We start from the raw sequence: 16898 nt of genomic DNA, 5'->3' as shown, positions 1-16898 counted from the left end.
ACACTTCTGGAACAATGTCCTTTGGACAAAGTATACCAAAGTGGGGATATCTGTCCATAATACACATTGGGCAAAAAACAAACATGGCAATTCAGAAGGAACACCTTGTACCAACTGTCTAACAAAGAGGTGATGAATTGGATGTCTTTTGCAGGCACAGGGCATGGCCACCTTACAGTCACTGAGGCAGACCATGGACTCCTCTGTATACCAAAGTGTTCTAGAGTCAAACATGAGGTCATCTGTAGGAGAGCTAAAGCCTGAAATCAGGGCACGCAACAGGACAATGATTCCAAGCAGATCAATAAATCTACAACAGAATGGCATGAACTAGTAGTATCACAAAAGAATGTTGCTCTGCTCATACAAATATGACTAACGTTAGGTCACCAGTGTATCAATAATCTGGTAGTTTTTGCACTCAAAGTGTATGTGACGTATATTCCACAGCACTGCCACTCTACGACTGGTCAAAATGGACAGCATCAAAGATTTTCAAAAGTATTCTAACATGCTTTTTATAAAAGTGATTTTAAATTCAGATGCTGTGAAATAATCTGTGTGTCTACACCCGAATCGCATTTAAGGAGGGGAATCTAGCTACTAGAACAAGCAACTGAATTGCCTTAGTATATTTTACCATAATACACTGCACCTTCTCCCATAATGCATTACTAATTCTCCCATAATGCACTACAAACATAAAATAGAATAGATCTGGACTGTCTTTGGTCACTAGATGTCCATAGTAGCTATAGGGAAAACATCACTGCAAGCTATCTAAAGCTACTGACTATGGTAACACTAAGCTGTACTTACCCTGGGGGTTCTGCTGTACCATTGACTAAATGATCTGCCCATGCACTTGCACCATTGTATAACCTTTGCAATGCAGCCAAAATGAGAAAGAAAGGTTATAAAACAAAGGAAAAACACAAAATCAGTTATCTCCACACAATAACATATGAGGATCATCCAAGTAAGAGATTTCAATCTGAAAAAGGTCTGGCACCAAGTATTAAAGTGTAACTGCAATGGCATACTGTACATGCGCTCACGAGACTGTTACCGTAATTATGTTTAGTAGTTTAATTTTTCAGTTTATTATTATTACTAGTAATTATGCATCTGCTCTATAGACAAATTTTACTCAGAGTGATTAGTGGGCACCTTAACAAATCCCTATGCATGGGCATATTGACCACGAGACTGTTCTGTCTGATTCAATCTGATCAGAGAGGGATCTGTCGCCTGCCCATACACCGCAGACCAATTTTCGCATGAAGGGGTTGATTCACTATAACAAATAGTGTGCCTTATCAGAGTTAACATGCCTTATCAAAGTTGACACACCTTATCAGAGTAAACACGCCTTATCAAAGTTAACGTGCTAGCTGTGATTTTTAAGCATGTTCAATTGATTCTTTCGACCGATTTTGGTTGGAAATTGATTTCCAAGTTTGATCGGCCGCCCATGTTGTAGCACCAATTTTCTTCTGATTCTATAAAATTATCGAATCTCAAGTTCAATCGGGCCGCAATATGGAGTGGTGTAGGGGAACCTGTGATAGTGTGGATTAGCCCTGGTCCGAACCACAGATCGGTCGTTAAAAAAAAGGGCTATTTCACTCCGGTGTCCTTGATCCCCAGATGGAAAAATAAAAATAACTGATCTCAGTTCACTGACAACCGTTACAATACTGATGACTCGGAAACATATTGAACCTACATGTAAGGTCATTGCAGTTACACAGTATAGTTTTCATTGAGTTTTCTCAGGTTTGGATAATCCTCATATGTACTCAGTATAGCACACTGCACACACACTGCAAACTTTTTTTTTTCCTAACTATTTCAATAGCTTGCTCTTACCCTCTTTCCCCAAAATAGTGTCTAATATTAATTTTAGCTCCAAATGTGGTAGGTCTTATTTTCGGGGAGTAATTTTGTTCCCCAGTGGCAGCCCCCAGTCCAGTAAAGCCCCCCCCCCACCCCCTGATGTGCTGCCCTGTAGTCCAGAACGGCAGCCCCAGCCCAGTAAAGCCTTTCCCTCCGTCCGCAGAGTGGCGAGCGTAGCATTACAGCAGAGGAAACTCACTGGCTTCCAACGTGGCAGCAGTAACTTCTTTCCTCAGCAGCGCCCGGGTTCCTGTTTGACAACGGTGGCTCATGTCATGTGACGCAGACATGCGTGCGTCACATGACGAGAGCCGCCACTGTCAAGAAGAGGAAGCAGGACGCTGCTTAGGAGAGACGTTAACGGTGTAGAGATGCGAAGTTCGGATCTTTTCAATGATCCGGATGATTCGAATCGGATCATTGAAGAGATCCGGATCTTTGATCCGAATCTCGGATCATTTTACAAGGGAAGCATTCGGGGGTGAAATGACTAGCAGGACAGGAGAAGGGGGTGGACACACAGAGAAGGGGAGAAGAAGGAGAGAGGGCAGGGAGTGGACAGAGAAGGAAGGAGGGAGGAGCAGAGAGCTGTTTGTTTGCACACAATACCCACATGCATATATTCATATACATATATTTCACCTATATGTTCATCTGTATACTCCCAACTCCCATTCCCCAAAGCATTCCCAGAAGTGAAGTGCAGCTGTATAGAGAAGTGCAGGAGGATCATATTGCACAGAAATCACAGTGCCCCTGTCCTAGCCCAGCATGCTGCCTGTAACGTTACTGAGCTGTGCCAAAAGTTTTCAATGTGTTCACTATGCACAACTGGAACAGACAGCCTATAATGAGCAACACATTTCAGCCAGTATGTGTGCTCTACACATATCTGGCAGTGGCACCCATGTCCCCTCTCTCTCATCTACCTGCTATCCCTGCAGCAAGGCTGCCTCCCCTCCAACAGAGCGATCCATCTCTGCTCTGCTTCCAGGACTCCGCTGCCCGCTGAGAGGGGGGGCGTGTCGCTCCTGGCCCCGCCCCCTTTGCGATCCGAATCACTCATTTTGATGATTCGAATGATTCGACTCACAAAATAGATTCGGATCAAAGATCCGAATCGTTCATGATCCGGACAACACTACAACGGTGGCACGCCGGAAGCCGGTGAATTTCCTCTGCTGTAATGCTCCACTCGACACTCTGCAAAGTGAGGGAGGGAGAGAAAGGGGGGGGGGATATTACGCTGCCCCGCTAGGTCTTATTTTTGGCAGATGTCTTATATTTCAAGCTTATTATTTTCATAATAATTAATTGACTAGAGTATTTTTAGACTGGGTCAGTGCAGACAGCTAGACTAAAAGTGACAAACAGCCAAGTGAGGAATGTCAAAATTCTGCCCAATTAGACATTTTCCCTCTCTGGGGTCATGTTACTCAAGTCTCAGGGGTGAATGGGGAGTGTTAAAGGATACATCCGAGGACTTTAAAAATAAAAAAAATCCACTTACCTGGGGTTTCCTCCAGCCTCCGCCAGCCGCCCTGTGCCCACGCCGCAGCTCTGCTCCACACTGGTGGTCTGGGGTCCCCTCTGGCGCCATATGCCATCTGTTCCTGCGGCTCTCAGAGCCGTGCTGACATCATCCAGACTGTACTACGCAGGCACAGAAGTTCTGCACTCGCGCAGAACAGCCCGGCTGATGTCAGTGTGACTCAGTGAGCTGCACAGTGGAATGCATGAAGATGCCAACCTAGCAAGGTTGGTATCTGCACCGGAGGGGACCGGGAGCCAACGGAGCGGCGGAGAGGGCACAGGTCACTGCCAGGGGCTGGAGAGAGCCCGAAGTAAGTGAATTTATTTTTTTTATGTTCCTCTGACCTTTTCTTTAAATGGGTGAATGGGTGTGTTAAGTTTGGTGCTATCGCACTCACACTGTCTCATACTGGTCACCACAAGTTCAGCATGGCACCTCATGGCAGAGAACTCTCTCAGGATCTTTAAAAAAAAAAAAAAAAAAAAAAAAAAAAAGAATTGATGCTCTACATAAAGATGGCCGAGGTTTTTAGGAAATTGCCCTGAACCCTGAAACTGAGGTGCAGCATTGGCCAAGACCATACAGAGGTTTAACAGGAATACTTAACATCGTAATAAAGTATCATATCTTCAGTGTTGTCCCTTGAAAATAAATACAGTAGAATCCCTTTATAGTAAACTCCAAGGGACCAGGAAAAGTAGTTTTCTGTATCAGAAGTTTCCTATATCAGAATTGGTCATACATTGTATATTTATACAGGTGTATTTGCTGTACCCTGAGGACTGAGTTTACTATATCTAGAGGTTTACTATATCAGAGTTTACTATTACAAGATTCGTCTATAATAAAATCTTTACAAAAATGTGAATTATACTTTTTTTGGAGAGATACTGAATATACGGATTTTTTTTTTACTTCGAGTTGGGCTTACAGAAAGTTTTGGATGAAGTTCTATAGTACTATCCATGCAGACACCTAAAAAACCACTATCGCAAAAATCTTAACATTTTAAACACATGTAAACACATACAAATACGAAGTACAGTTCTTCCAGAGTAAAATGAGCTCTAAATTACTTTTCTCCTATGTTGCTGTCACTTACAGTAGGTAATAGAAATCTCACAGAACTGACAGGTTTTTGACTGGTCCATCTCAAGGGGGATTCTCAGGGTTATTTTCAAAAACACTTAGTGAATGGCAGTTGCACCGTTCAACTGCCAGAAAAAGTGAACGAGCAGGGAGGCTGGCCAGCCCTTTGTTTTTTTGGGGGGGAGTGTCTTTATAAAGAATAAAGGCCATGCTGAGAATCCCCCATGAAGAGATGGATTAGCCCAAAACTTGTTGGTTCTGTCAGATTTCTACTACCGACTGTAAGAGACAGCAACGAAGGCGAAAAGTAATTTATGGCTCATTTTACTGTGAAGAAACATACTTCTTACTTGCTTGTATTGACATGTATTTTACATTTTTTTTTTTACGATAATGGTCCTTGAACTAGCGATCATTTACATGTAATTTGAATGTAAAGGGACAGATTCCTGGAAGGATTCCAGAGGAGACTATAAAAAATGCCTGCGCTCATGTTCCATAATGCGGTTATTGTACATATGACACTGATAGATGTCCAGGCCATGCTGTGCGCTGATCAATGCACTCTAGAGACCTCATTCTTTTTGGACACCACCAATCTAATTGGTGTCATCTCTAGGTAACGATTTAATTCAATTAAAACACATCTAACACTGCACACCGTGCAATATTCTGTAACGCTATACAGCCAGCTAGAGCTATAAACTAATGCTAGGATGCCACCGATGGTACCTTTCAGGAGATGGGTCAGTTTCATCACAATTTGTATTAGGCACTCGTCTCTCCTGTCTAGTCCTCCTAAACACAGAATAAACAGTACAAAAAGGTTCATATGTGCTCTGCAAGTTTCCGGCAGGTGGCACTGCAACTCTTTAACCTTGACAAATAAAGAGCAAGGGCTATCTGGGTAGACTTGGGAAACACTACAATCTCTATCAGGCTTTTATTGCCACCAGTGGCCCCATCAGAGAAATCTTACTTTATTTGCTTCTCATTAGCGATGGTTATGTCTAGGAGAACTCATGTGATCAGTTTGGTCAGCTGATAGATATGCAAGTCTCTGATTTGCTAGTCATGTGCTAAAGCATGATGTGATCACAGCAAATCAGAGCTCTTCAAATCTATCAGGTGATCAAACAAATCACATGCTTCTTCATGAGTTCTCATTGACATGACCAGGCAGTCAGCATCCCCCCCCATAATGAAGATAGAGTCAGCAACAAAAAATAATCGGACTTCTAGACTAAACATTTCCTACTCTAAAGCTTTATTGATTGATTTCTTCACATGGTCTTTTGACTTTAATTGAGCTGCCCCAAATACTACTGACAGACAATGTTTTCTCCCACACCTCCTGGGAAGCTGAAGGTTGGCTTTTCCATGGCCCCCCGTCCATCACAACAAGGGTGGGGAGGGTCACATGAAAGGGAGAGTGAGTGATGCAGTCATCCTCCCGCTTCCTCCCTCCTAAGAAGCAATGATATAAATAGGTAAAGTGGCTTTTCAAGTCACGCCAGCTCAGCCAGGCCCCTTTCAAGAAGGTAATGTGGTATCCATAGACCACAATAGGGAGCGGGTTGATCAGCGCTGAACACGTCCCAAGACAATGGTTTCAATTCACTAAGCATTAGCGCATTTAGTAACGCAGAAAACAGGTGATTTTACCGAACATCTTGACAATCGCCAATTTACTAAGGCTGTTACTTACTAGTGAGGTAAATTACAAACCTGTGCAGTAAATACCTCAATAAATATCAAGTCACAAAGATTAGAGGATTTGATAAAACAAGTCAAATGTTAGGTATGGACCTGTCGGTAACTAGCAATCAGTATGTGGTAAAATTGACAGACTAAATGGGACAGCCAATAAGAAGAGCCACCTGGTCCTGCTACTCACCCCATTTGATCTGTTGCACCGCTGGACGGGACATCAAAAAGGGAAAAAAAACACAAGAGGAGGAGGAGGTAGACACATTCAAAGAGGCTATCTCTATCCCTTTCAATGTGCAGATCTATAAACTGATACACAGACGAGGGCCCCCTAGTGGTATGCATGCACATTTAAAGGGATACAGGAAGCATTTTTCTGTATTATGCAGTCTCAGTGAATTGAAGCAATATTTTTGGGTATATAATCAAACTATTACCGCTTATGTAGAAATCTTAGCAATTTTGGGGGGGAAAAAAAGTCTAAAATACAGGCTCCAGTCTTTTGCCTACTTTTTTTTTAGTGAATTGAAGTCAATGTGGGGTGAAGAAAAGTAAAACTTCAAACCACTTTTAGAATGGTGAGTATTCGCTCAACCAGGTCGCCTCCCAGAAGGCAATATTGTGCACCCCAATGACACAGTGCATCTGCTCAGGAGAGGTCAGTGGACCCACCTGGGTCAAGGCCAGAGACAAATGACCATGCAAAGAAAGCAATAAATGCACGCACTTAGTTCCTTGTAACAAAACATACTACTTGAGCTTTCTGTGGGAGAGAGGGGAGAAGGGAGGGGCATGTTTTTTGCATGGAGTGGGGCTTAAAGGAAACTTGAAGTGAGAAGAATTTGGAGGTTACCATCCCTTATCCATTTGTCCTGTGACAAAATGTGCAGCCAGTGAGATTAGATTCATCTGTGCACTTACTCTGGTCAGTGATTTGTAGGCCATTAAAACAATCATCATGACAGTTCGTTTCATTTTTGAAAATAAATATGGCAGCTTCCATATACCTCCAGCTTCTTTAAAGGGAAATCTGGTGTAAGATGAATACAGAGGCGGCCATGGTAATTCCCTAATATATTTATTAGTTTGTGAGCCTGGTATGGGCATGCAGGATTAGGGCCAGATCACACAGGCTTGTACAGGTTACCAGACGGCGGCTTGTTCAGCCGATGCTGGATGGTTTTCTGCTACTGAGCGGAAAAGCGGTCGGGATTGGTTCCCAGCGTTCCGCAGTGTTCTGAGCCCCCTATGGGGTCACAAAACCTGTCAAACACAACCAACTTGGACACTATGTGAGGCGATCTACTGCGGCATTTACATGGCTGCGAAAATCTATCTTCGCCATTTAAGCACCCTTCCATACAATTAGAAAGGTGGTTGATCCCCTTCAAATAACGCTTTCGCCGTCAGCCGGTAGCACTGTGTTTACCACCCCTGTCTGAACAAGCCCTGAGAATTGATCTGCAGACTGATTATTGGCCAGTAGCTCAAACGGAATTTCAGGCACAGAATCAGCAGAGCAACCAGTCAAATACTGTGTTTTTTTTTAAAATAAGATAAAAGCCATCCAGTATCTGGCAATAAAAAATATGGACTTAAAGGGGTTCTGTGGGGGGAGCTGAGGATAAAAACCGCCACTCCCCTGGGGCTTCTATCTACCCCATGTAGCAGTAATGCCCCACGCCGTCCTCCTTCGATCCGCCGTTCCGCGGCACTGGCCAATTATTGGTCTGACAAAGAGGAGTAATGCGCGCTCCCACTTGCGTCATCGGAAGCTTACTGCGCAGGCGCAGTACAACATTTTCTTGTACTGCGCCAGCGCAGTAAGCTTCCAATGACGCAGGCAGGAACGAGCAGGAGGCCACGCAGCCGCAGTTGGACGGCATGCCGCGCTAGACTGGGGCCGGTGGTGGGGGACGGCGGATTGGAGGAGGACGGCGTGGGACATTACTGCTACAGAGGGCTGATAGAAGCCCCACGTAAGTGGCGGTTTTTATCTTCATCTAAATATTTCTCATGGGAAAGGGGGTATCGGCTACTGATTGACATAAGGTGCAATCTGGGGTTAACCACTTCCCTACCCTGGTCATTTTCACAGTTCTGCTCAGTTCAGCTTGGATTACTTTGGCAATAACTTTATAAATATTAATTAAATCTATATATTGTTTTTTTCAAGACAAATTAGGCTTTTTGTGGCCGATATTTGTTTTTAGTAATTACCTTATTTTCTATGCATTTTAAAAGGAAAATAAGGAAAAATTTGAAAAAATACACAATTTACATTACATTGCAGCTTAAATGTAAACAGTTCTATTGTACATTAAACCCACACATTTTATTTGTCTGTCCCTCCTGTTTAAACAGTTTATTGGTTTTGATAATGTATGAGATGTAACAATTCAGTTATATATACAATCTACTACTGCCTGCTCCTGGAATGTGTATTTTACACTTGTTTACTAATTAACTCTGCTATTGAATTCCCTGGGAGGAGGAGAGGGGTTTGCTGTCATTACTTTACAACTCTGTAGTGATGTTATCAGGTTAGACATTATCTAAGATTTTGTAGGGAGGAGAGTGCAGAGACTTATTTTCACATCATAGGGACAGGAAGTGGTTAAAGTTCCTCTTTAAGAATGCATTTTTGAGGCTACTTGAGAACTACACTTGAACTCTAGCCTTCAGGTTGTGTTAGGCTCTGTGTACAACTATAGCGCAAAGGTGATTAACAACTACAAGAAAGCAAATCCACTCCATGCAGAGGTATTGAAGGTAAAGATTGTAAACATAGCTATCTATAGGCATACACATGTATAAAGTGCACACAGCATGGAGGCACTGCAGTCTGTTCCACACCATGTATACCTCTCATGATCATTGTAAGCACCCTCAGAATAAGTACGGCACATCTTACGGGAACGCAGCAACCGGATAGCATCTTCACAAAAGATGGGGTAAAGGGGGTGATCCGTGCTGCCAAGAAATGGGCAGAGACAGTCAATTAATTATTTAGCCAATCACAACGTTTCAAAGGAAAACAGCATTTAAAACAGCATTTCTAGCCACTGTAAATGCACCGCTTAAAGAGACCCAGTCACAAAAAGCAAATGTAATACTTTGACTTTTTACTCGGAAACCTGGCTAGCCTGGCACAGTCGTTTATTTTGCTATTCAGTTGCATTATCTTTCCAAATGTCAGCTCTGTGTCAGGCTGGAGGCCCCCAACACAGCTATCTATAATAATGCCTCTACTTAGTGATGATAGCAGGAATGCTATACTTGCAGCTGTAATGTAAAGTGTACTGTATGGGCAGTTTCCATGGTTAATATAGCACTTCCAGTGTAAAAGACAGAGCTTATCATGTAAGGCTCTGTCAATGTTGCCAGAGCCTTTTTTTTTTCAAAAGTCTGCCAAAGCTTTGACCACGCCCACCTGTGTTGCCACAGTCAGCCCATTGCTCGGCAGCAGCAGCCTAATTGGTAGCTGCTGAGATGGGGGTGGGCCGTGGCTACGCAGGTGGGGGTGGTCACAGAGCTTCGGAAGATTTCAGAAAAATGGCCACAGCTGTCTGGCCGCTGGTGGGGGTGGAGCTTACCCTGTTTAATGAATTACAGATGATGAGGTAAGTTATTAACCTCGATTTCCCCTCCTCAATCCTGCAGCATTAAGGCAGAGCCTTACATGACCCGCTCTGTATATCACACTAGAAGTACTCTTTAACCACTTCGCATCCAGGCCTTGTTTCCCACTTATGGACCAGAGCAGTTTCGACAGTTTAGTTATGTCCTTATTTAATCAGAAATAACTTTATCCCTACTTATGACACAAATGAAACCTATATTGTTATTTTCAAGACAAGCTAGGCTTTCATTGTATGCCATTTTTTCCCTCAAACAATTTTGTTTTCTATGAAAAAAAATTGAAAAAACACCGTTCCCGTTTAAAATTAAAAAGTGCTACTGTAGATAAAAAAACACAAATTTTGTTTGGCTATTCTTACTGCTTATCACAAAACTTAGATTATGTTCCTGTCACAATTTATGGTGAAGATATTGGATTCTGAAATACTGCTACAGAGTGTATTTTTTTACTATGAACTGAGAAAATAAAAGTATTTTTATTATATTCTCATTAGCTCAGGAAACATGTATTCCCGTTCACCAATTAGCGTTGCATCAGATAGTGCCGGAAGTTTACACAGGAGCATGGCCAATCGTGCACACCTGGGCTTCTGCTACAAGACGTATATCTACTTACTCGTGGCTTAGATGAAGTCACAGAGGACGTAGATATACTGTAGTGGTGGATAAAGTGGTTAATAGAATACTGCACTGCCACCATCTACATCTGTACAAGCTTACCAGTTGGCACTTGCAGCCTGCAAAATGCTGGTCATGTGATCTGTGTGCCTGTTTCCAAAACTCTTCCAGCTTGTATGCCTGACAGCACTTACAGTGTTTGCCATCAGTATCTTGGCCAACACCAAGCCTAGACAACATTTAAAACCCCTTGGTACAAGCAATTTGTTTCAGGTCTAAGCAGTAGAGTGGTGTACCATGTTAGCCATCAGTAAAAGCAAGTTTTGAATCAGGATAATACAATCATCCTGATTCAAAACTTCTTGCTTTCAGGTCTAACCAACTCTTCTTCAAGCACACTGAAAAGACATATAGAATTGTGGCGTGGAAGTCAAGACGTGATCCAGGGCCAGATTCAATATGAGGCACTGTAGGTACGTGCCTACAGGCGCCTGATAATGAAGACGGCTCACTCCTCTCCCCGAGTGCCTCTCCCTCCTTCCCTATGCAGACTCCTGATGAGAGTGTAAATTAGGGATTACAAATCCGGCTCTCAGCATTCCATTGCCAAAATCTCTGTTCAGTCAGGGGCGCCTGTAGCTACTTAATACTGAGGTCCCGCTAGCTACCTAATACTTGGAGGCACCTCCAGCTATTATTAAGGGTCCTTCTGGCTACCAAATACTAAGGGGCACCTGTAGCTACCTACTGTATGATGGGAAAAGGAAATAAGGGAGATGAGACAGCTGGGTCAGCCAGAACATTTGCATTGCGGTTTTGCAGGTTCATGAAGGGTGAAGTCTAGGGTGCCAGGACATCTGTGCCTATAGGCTCCTGTGAGGTAAGCATTAGATTGGGAGAGGTACTTGTCACTCACTTCCTTAATTGCATGCCACCATTCTATATGTCTTTATTGCGCTTGAGAAAGGGCCAGTCTTGTACCAACACAGGAACCTATGATTGGATGTATTAATGTGGCCATTGACAATTGACTGTAACATGTGAAACAGCATAGAAGATGCAGTGTACCCAATGGATCAATAAAATTGCCATGATGGTTAGAACATTCTAAGGTGTACCGGTTTCCTATGATTATTCTATTGGTGCGGTGATCGCCTAGGCATTGCCTTTCCCTGCCAAACTTCCATAAAGTAGAAATGAGAGACAGGGAATTCCCCCTGAAAAGTAACACATAAATATTACAAAGGTTTATTTGTGAAAGGTTCTCTTTAACGGTCAACCGAACTCAAAACTGAGCATTCAAGTTTGGTTGCCACCACCTACTGGATTCTAATAGCTTTAAGGGGCTTTGGGAGGTTGCATTAACCAGCCAGTGACAGCCAAAAACTGAAATATAAGTACTAAGTACAATTATTATCCTACAAGATTTTCTGTGTTATAATTGCAGCATCATACATTGCCCTAGAAACAGCTTAGCCACTGGAACAGCAGCAGTTAAGATGGAATCAGTGGATGAGAAACATATGTCAATCTACCTAGTCTTTAAACAAAAACTTGAGCAAATTTATCAACACTGGTACTAGGACAATTAGTGCAGAAGCAGTTGCTCTTAACGGCCAATCAAAATCTTTGATTTGGACATTTATACTAGTTTTGATAACTCTTCTCTCAACACCAGCTTTTACCCTAATATGTATACATGTCAGGCAATGACACAAGGGGGGGGGTCAACAAAAAGATTTCTGACCTCTACAATCAGCCAGCTGCAGTTGCTGCTAAAAAGTTATTAAAGCAAAGACAAAGAGTGCTGTTTTACCCTTCTAGGCAAGTATATACAAGTGGCATAACTTTAAATGGGCAATAGGTCTTAGCTTACAGCAATTGCCAAATTCTGTCTATTTATTTAAAGGATACCTGAAGCCATAAAAAAAAAAAAAAATTGCATACTTGCCTAAGAGGGAAGGCCCTGGATCCACTTGCCACTAGAATAGTGCTGTCCAACTTCATAAGCAGGGGGTGAGTTTAGCACCGGATTTCCCATCTGGAGGGGGCAAATCATCAATGTCCTGGCTTCTGCAGGTGGAGCCAACTGCAAACAAAAGGTGGGCCTGCCAGAGGAGGGGGCCTGACACAAAAAATAGTCCAGGCAAATCATTGCTGCCCATGGGCCACATCTGGCCTGCCAGTTGGACAGCCTTGCACTAAAGCGTCCCGGTACTCTCTGCATCCCCTAATTCCACGTGCCCTACGTTGCAGCAATCCTACTTTAATGTCAAAGAAGCCTTCAGATTTCCTTGGAAGTACTTGGGTCTCAGAGTATTTCCGAAGACCAACGCCACCGTACGGTGCACGTGCGTGCACGGACTTGCGTGTACACAGTACGGAGCACCTTCTTCAGGAGTACTCTAAGACCCAAGTACTTTGGAATCCTTCCGAGGAGACTTGAAGACGTACCCGGCGGAAAACAGCGGGGGAACGAGGAGAGGAATGACGAGTGAGGGACTGGGAAAGCTCTATGGGATTCAGAGCCTTCCCTCTTCTTAGGTACCTTTCTTTAAGATGGTTCCAGGTATCCTTTAAAAGGAAACAAAACATTTTGGCTGAAACCCTCCCAACCAACCAAGAGAACCTGGGAAGCACTGTGAACAGTATATAGCTACCTGTTCTGTAATGATCCCTCATTGTGTGCGTTATCCCATCTTCCACCGCCTGCCATTTGACATTGCGCAACAGCCAGCCGAAACTGGACATGGAGATGTGATGAAAACCTCAAAAAAGCTTCACAGAAGGGGTACAGTAGCTACATGCTGTTCAGCCTGCTTCCCTGCACTGCTCTGCAGCATAAGGAGTGGGGTGACCAGTGTGGAATAGTTGTTTTGAATACCAAAATTTGAACAGAAGCATTAAATTCCTTCAAACAAAAATTGTAGATTCACTTTAAAGGAAAACTGATTAAAATTGGATGCTTTGGGCAACAGCTCCTGTTCTACTTAATTTTGCTCCTGTCTTGATAAATCAGCTCCAACGTTTTGCGGCTGCCAAACTGTCAGTACAGCTTGTAGAACTCTTCCTGGCCATGGAGCTACTTCCACAGTCCGAAGTCAGACAACCATGCACTATTATTACGATTATGGCTTTATAGAGCACCAGTATCTTTTATATGAAATGTTGACACATCTTGCACTGCTCAAACTTGATCAGATTTCAGCAGAAAGGGGTGCATAAATTGATTGAAGCCACACCCCTGCTAGCTTTTACCAATGAAAGAAGTACAAAGCTATGTAGCCCTCAATTCCCCAACACCCCCACACAGCCAATGGACATGGATCAACTGACTTTCTGATCAAGTTCCCACCAAAATTTCAACATTGCACAGTGTATGGCTGGCATTATTTAAAGGACCACTATTACAACACATACAATTAAGGAATGGGCTTCTTCCAGAATAAATTGAGTTATAAATTACTTGTCTCCTCTGTTCAGGTTACTTACAGTAGTTCGTAGAAATTTGAAGGAACTGACAGGTTTCTGACTAGTCCATCTCATCATGAGGGATTCTCAGTATTTTGTGTATTCTTTACAAAAGCACTCACACACCACACTTAATTGCACACTATTTTGGCAGTTGGACTGAGCAACTGTTATTCATTAATTGCTTTTGAAAATAAAGATGATTCAAGATTCAGGCATTTCATTGTCAAGGAAAACCCTTAGGATCTCTCATGAGGAGATGGACTAGTCTAAAACCAGTCAGTTCAGTCAGATTTCTACTACCTACTGTAAGTGACCGCAACATAGGAGAGAAGTATTTATTGCACATTTTACTCTGGGAGAAATGTACTTACTTATTTACGTGTTTTCATGAATTTCAAATGTTACAATTTTTTATTGTGGTAGTGGTCCTTTAAGATAGGAGGAAAACTTCACCAAAATAAATTGAACTTTCCACTGTAAACAATTCTGATAGCACAGTTCTCAGACACACAGCATGTGCAGAGGCACCACATTCCAGTGAAAGAATATAAAGATATACCTTGGTTCTCTTAGGTGGTGGTCAAGTGATTGACTGAACCTGGTGCGAGGTAGTGTGAGGTAATGACTGCAGCCGTGACAGGAAACAAGAACAGTGAGAGGCTGAATTGGCCGAGAAATGTAGGTTATTGAGAGCAACATATATCATAACAATGCAGCCCCCGGGGACGGAGCGGAGGGTGCAATCCTATCTCCAGACAAAACTAATCTGCCACTGCGGCATTACGGCTTAAGTGAAGCTATAGAAACAGACGTGCCTCTCAGGAAAGCGAATAGATTACTGCTCCGTGACCCCGAGCCACACACAATACAGAAAGCATTCTTTATTCCGGGCCTCCCCAGCTTCCCAAGATCCATCAGCACCGGGAACAGGCCCAGGATTGTAAGATTTATACCTGGAAAGGTAAACTAGAAATTCTTTGTTTTGTAAATCTGCATTTAAAGGGGGCTTAGATGTTTTCCTTGCGTTGAAAGACATCCATGGCTACAATTACTAGGTAATGCCTAATGATGTTGATCCAGGGATTTTATCTGATTGCCATCTGCAGTGGGGAAGGAATTTTATCCCGTTTGGGGCTAATTGGACCATGCCTTGTAAGGGTTTTTTGCCTTCCTCTGGATCAACAGGGCTATGTGAGGGAGCAGGCTGGTGTTGTACTTTATACTGGTTGAACTCGATGGACGTATGTCTTTTTTCAACCCAAATAACTATATAACTATGTAACTATGTAAAGTCAGACCTACTGCTTTGGGCTGAGGTATAACGAGCATAAATTTAGTAGACCTGAACTCTTGTACAGGACAGAGGGAACAGAGAACTGCACCCTGTATGTGTTTAGATAGTTTAGCCTGTGTAATTCCCTCTCCTCTGTGACTAACCACAACCGTAAATTGATCTGTCAGATGGCTGCCTTGGCAGAGCAGCTAACTTGTAAACACAGGATGTTTACCCTACGTCTGCTTCCATGAAAGCAGGAAGCAGACACACTGCAGATTTGTTGTAGGATTTGTATCCGCTGTAACAAAGAAATGTTTTTTCTTTAAAAGGTTATTATGCTGTTGCGTATCTTTTAGAGCAGAGAGGAAGTTCTGAGTTCAGGTCCGCTTTAAAGTCCAATTGCAATTCTTTTCTTACTTCTCACAAGCTTCCCCAGATCTCCCCACCCCATAGTGCTTCTTTGAAAAAAATATAGTACAGACAGTGTTATACTGGAATATAAGCTTATTTGATTATAAACCACTTTTTTTTTCCTTTTTTTTTACTGTGAAAACCAAAATATAAACCAAGGAGACCTTTATTGCGCCCCCTTTATGGTGCTTCACCCTACAGAGTGGCTAATTGAGACTATCAATGAGATGTGAATAATTCCAAGTTAATGCAGAGTTATGTAAATTCTAGGTGACTGCAGGCTGACCACTTCCCAGCTGAAAGTGGGGTGCTGAATCTGAAGGTACCTTAGCTAGACGAGGACAGTCTGTAGAATCACGTAAAGTTATTTACCACACTTTGGGCTTGATGCACTAAGACAAATAGCACGCCTTATCTGAGTTAGCATGCCGTATCAGAGTAGCACAGCAAGCACTACGAGCGTATGCCTGCTAATTGGCAATGACGAGAGCTCCACTCGTCCTGCCCTGAGCCCCTGCCGGTCCAATCACTTTAAAGGACATTATCCCTGCACTTTGATTGGCCCAATAGGCTGCCTGTCAAGTTTCCTGTCAAGTGACAGGCAGCCTATAGGGCCAATTAAAGTGCAGGGATAATGTCCTTTAAAGTGATCCGACCCCCAGAGGCTCAGGGCAAGAAAAGTGGCGCTCCCGTCATTGCCAATTAGCAGGCATGAGTTCATAGCGCCCCTATGCTACTCTGATAAGGCATGTTAACTCTGATAAGGCGCGTTGACTCCGATAAGGCATGTTAACTCCAATAAGGCATGGTAATTCTGATAAGGTATGGTAACTCTGATAAGACATGTTAACTCTGATAAGGCGCGTTGACTCCGATAAGATGTGATAACTCTGATAAAGCATGCTATTTGTCTTAGTGAATCAAACCCATTTCTTCTGTTGTACTTCAGACACAGATAAATCTACTGTTCGATAAAACACCAATGTAAAAAGCCATCCCACCGCCATGCCTTGGTTGTCCAGCATATCGTCCCCTAATGTAACCCCCCCTTTCCCCCCTCCACACACAAACACACACACACTTGCTACACACACAAACACACACACTTGCTACACACACACGCACACACACACACACACACTATACACACACACACACTATAAACACACATACAATGAAACACACGCTCCAAAAAGAATTCAAAAACTAGATTTTGCTCTGTGGGTTTGTATTAAACTTTCCCCA

At 43.0% G+C, this 16898-nt stretch overlaps 1 protein-coding gene across 49 annotated transcripts in view; it reads right to left on the bottom strand.

Annotated features, from left to right (window-relative positions):
- The window catches only part of RIMS2 (regulating synaptic membrane exocytosis 2), an 816797-nt gene that overhangs the window by 193238 nt on the left and 606661 nt on the right, over positions 1 to 16898 (bottom strand). For 33 of the 49 annotated variants that reach the window (XM_068237786.1, XM_068237768.1, XM_068237771.1 and 30 more), the window contains 4 exons: positions 14526 to 14591; positions 9098 to 9205; positions 5255 to 5320; positions 820 to 882 (listed from right to left, as the gene is read on the bottom strand). The exons of 13 other annotated variants lie outside the window; for them this stretch is intronic. In XM_068237786.1, the coding sequence (XP_068093887.1) occupies positions 820 to 882; positions 5255 to 5320; positions 9098 to 9205; positions 14526 to 14591 (303 nt within the window). The remainder of the gene's footprint in view (positions 1 to 819; positions 883 to 5254; positions 5321 to 9097; positions 9206 to 14525; positions 14592 to 16898) is intronic. 3 more of the 49 variants (XM_068237777.1, XM_068237790.1, XM_068237794.1) reach the window with 3 other exon arrangements.

This window comes from Hyperolius riggenbachi, chromosome 5, assembly GCF_040937935.1.
Source record: "Hyperolius riggenbachi isolate aHypRig1 chromosome 5, aHypRig1.pri, whole genome shotgun sequence".
In the NCBI taxonomy this organism is placed as follows: domain Eukaryota; kingdom Metazoa; phylum Chordata; class Amphibia; order Anura; family Hyperoliidae; genus Hyperolius; species Hyperolius riggenbachi.
Note: the sequence above shows the minus strand (reverse complement) of the source record. Positions and strands in the feature narration are given on the sequence as shown.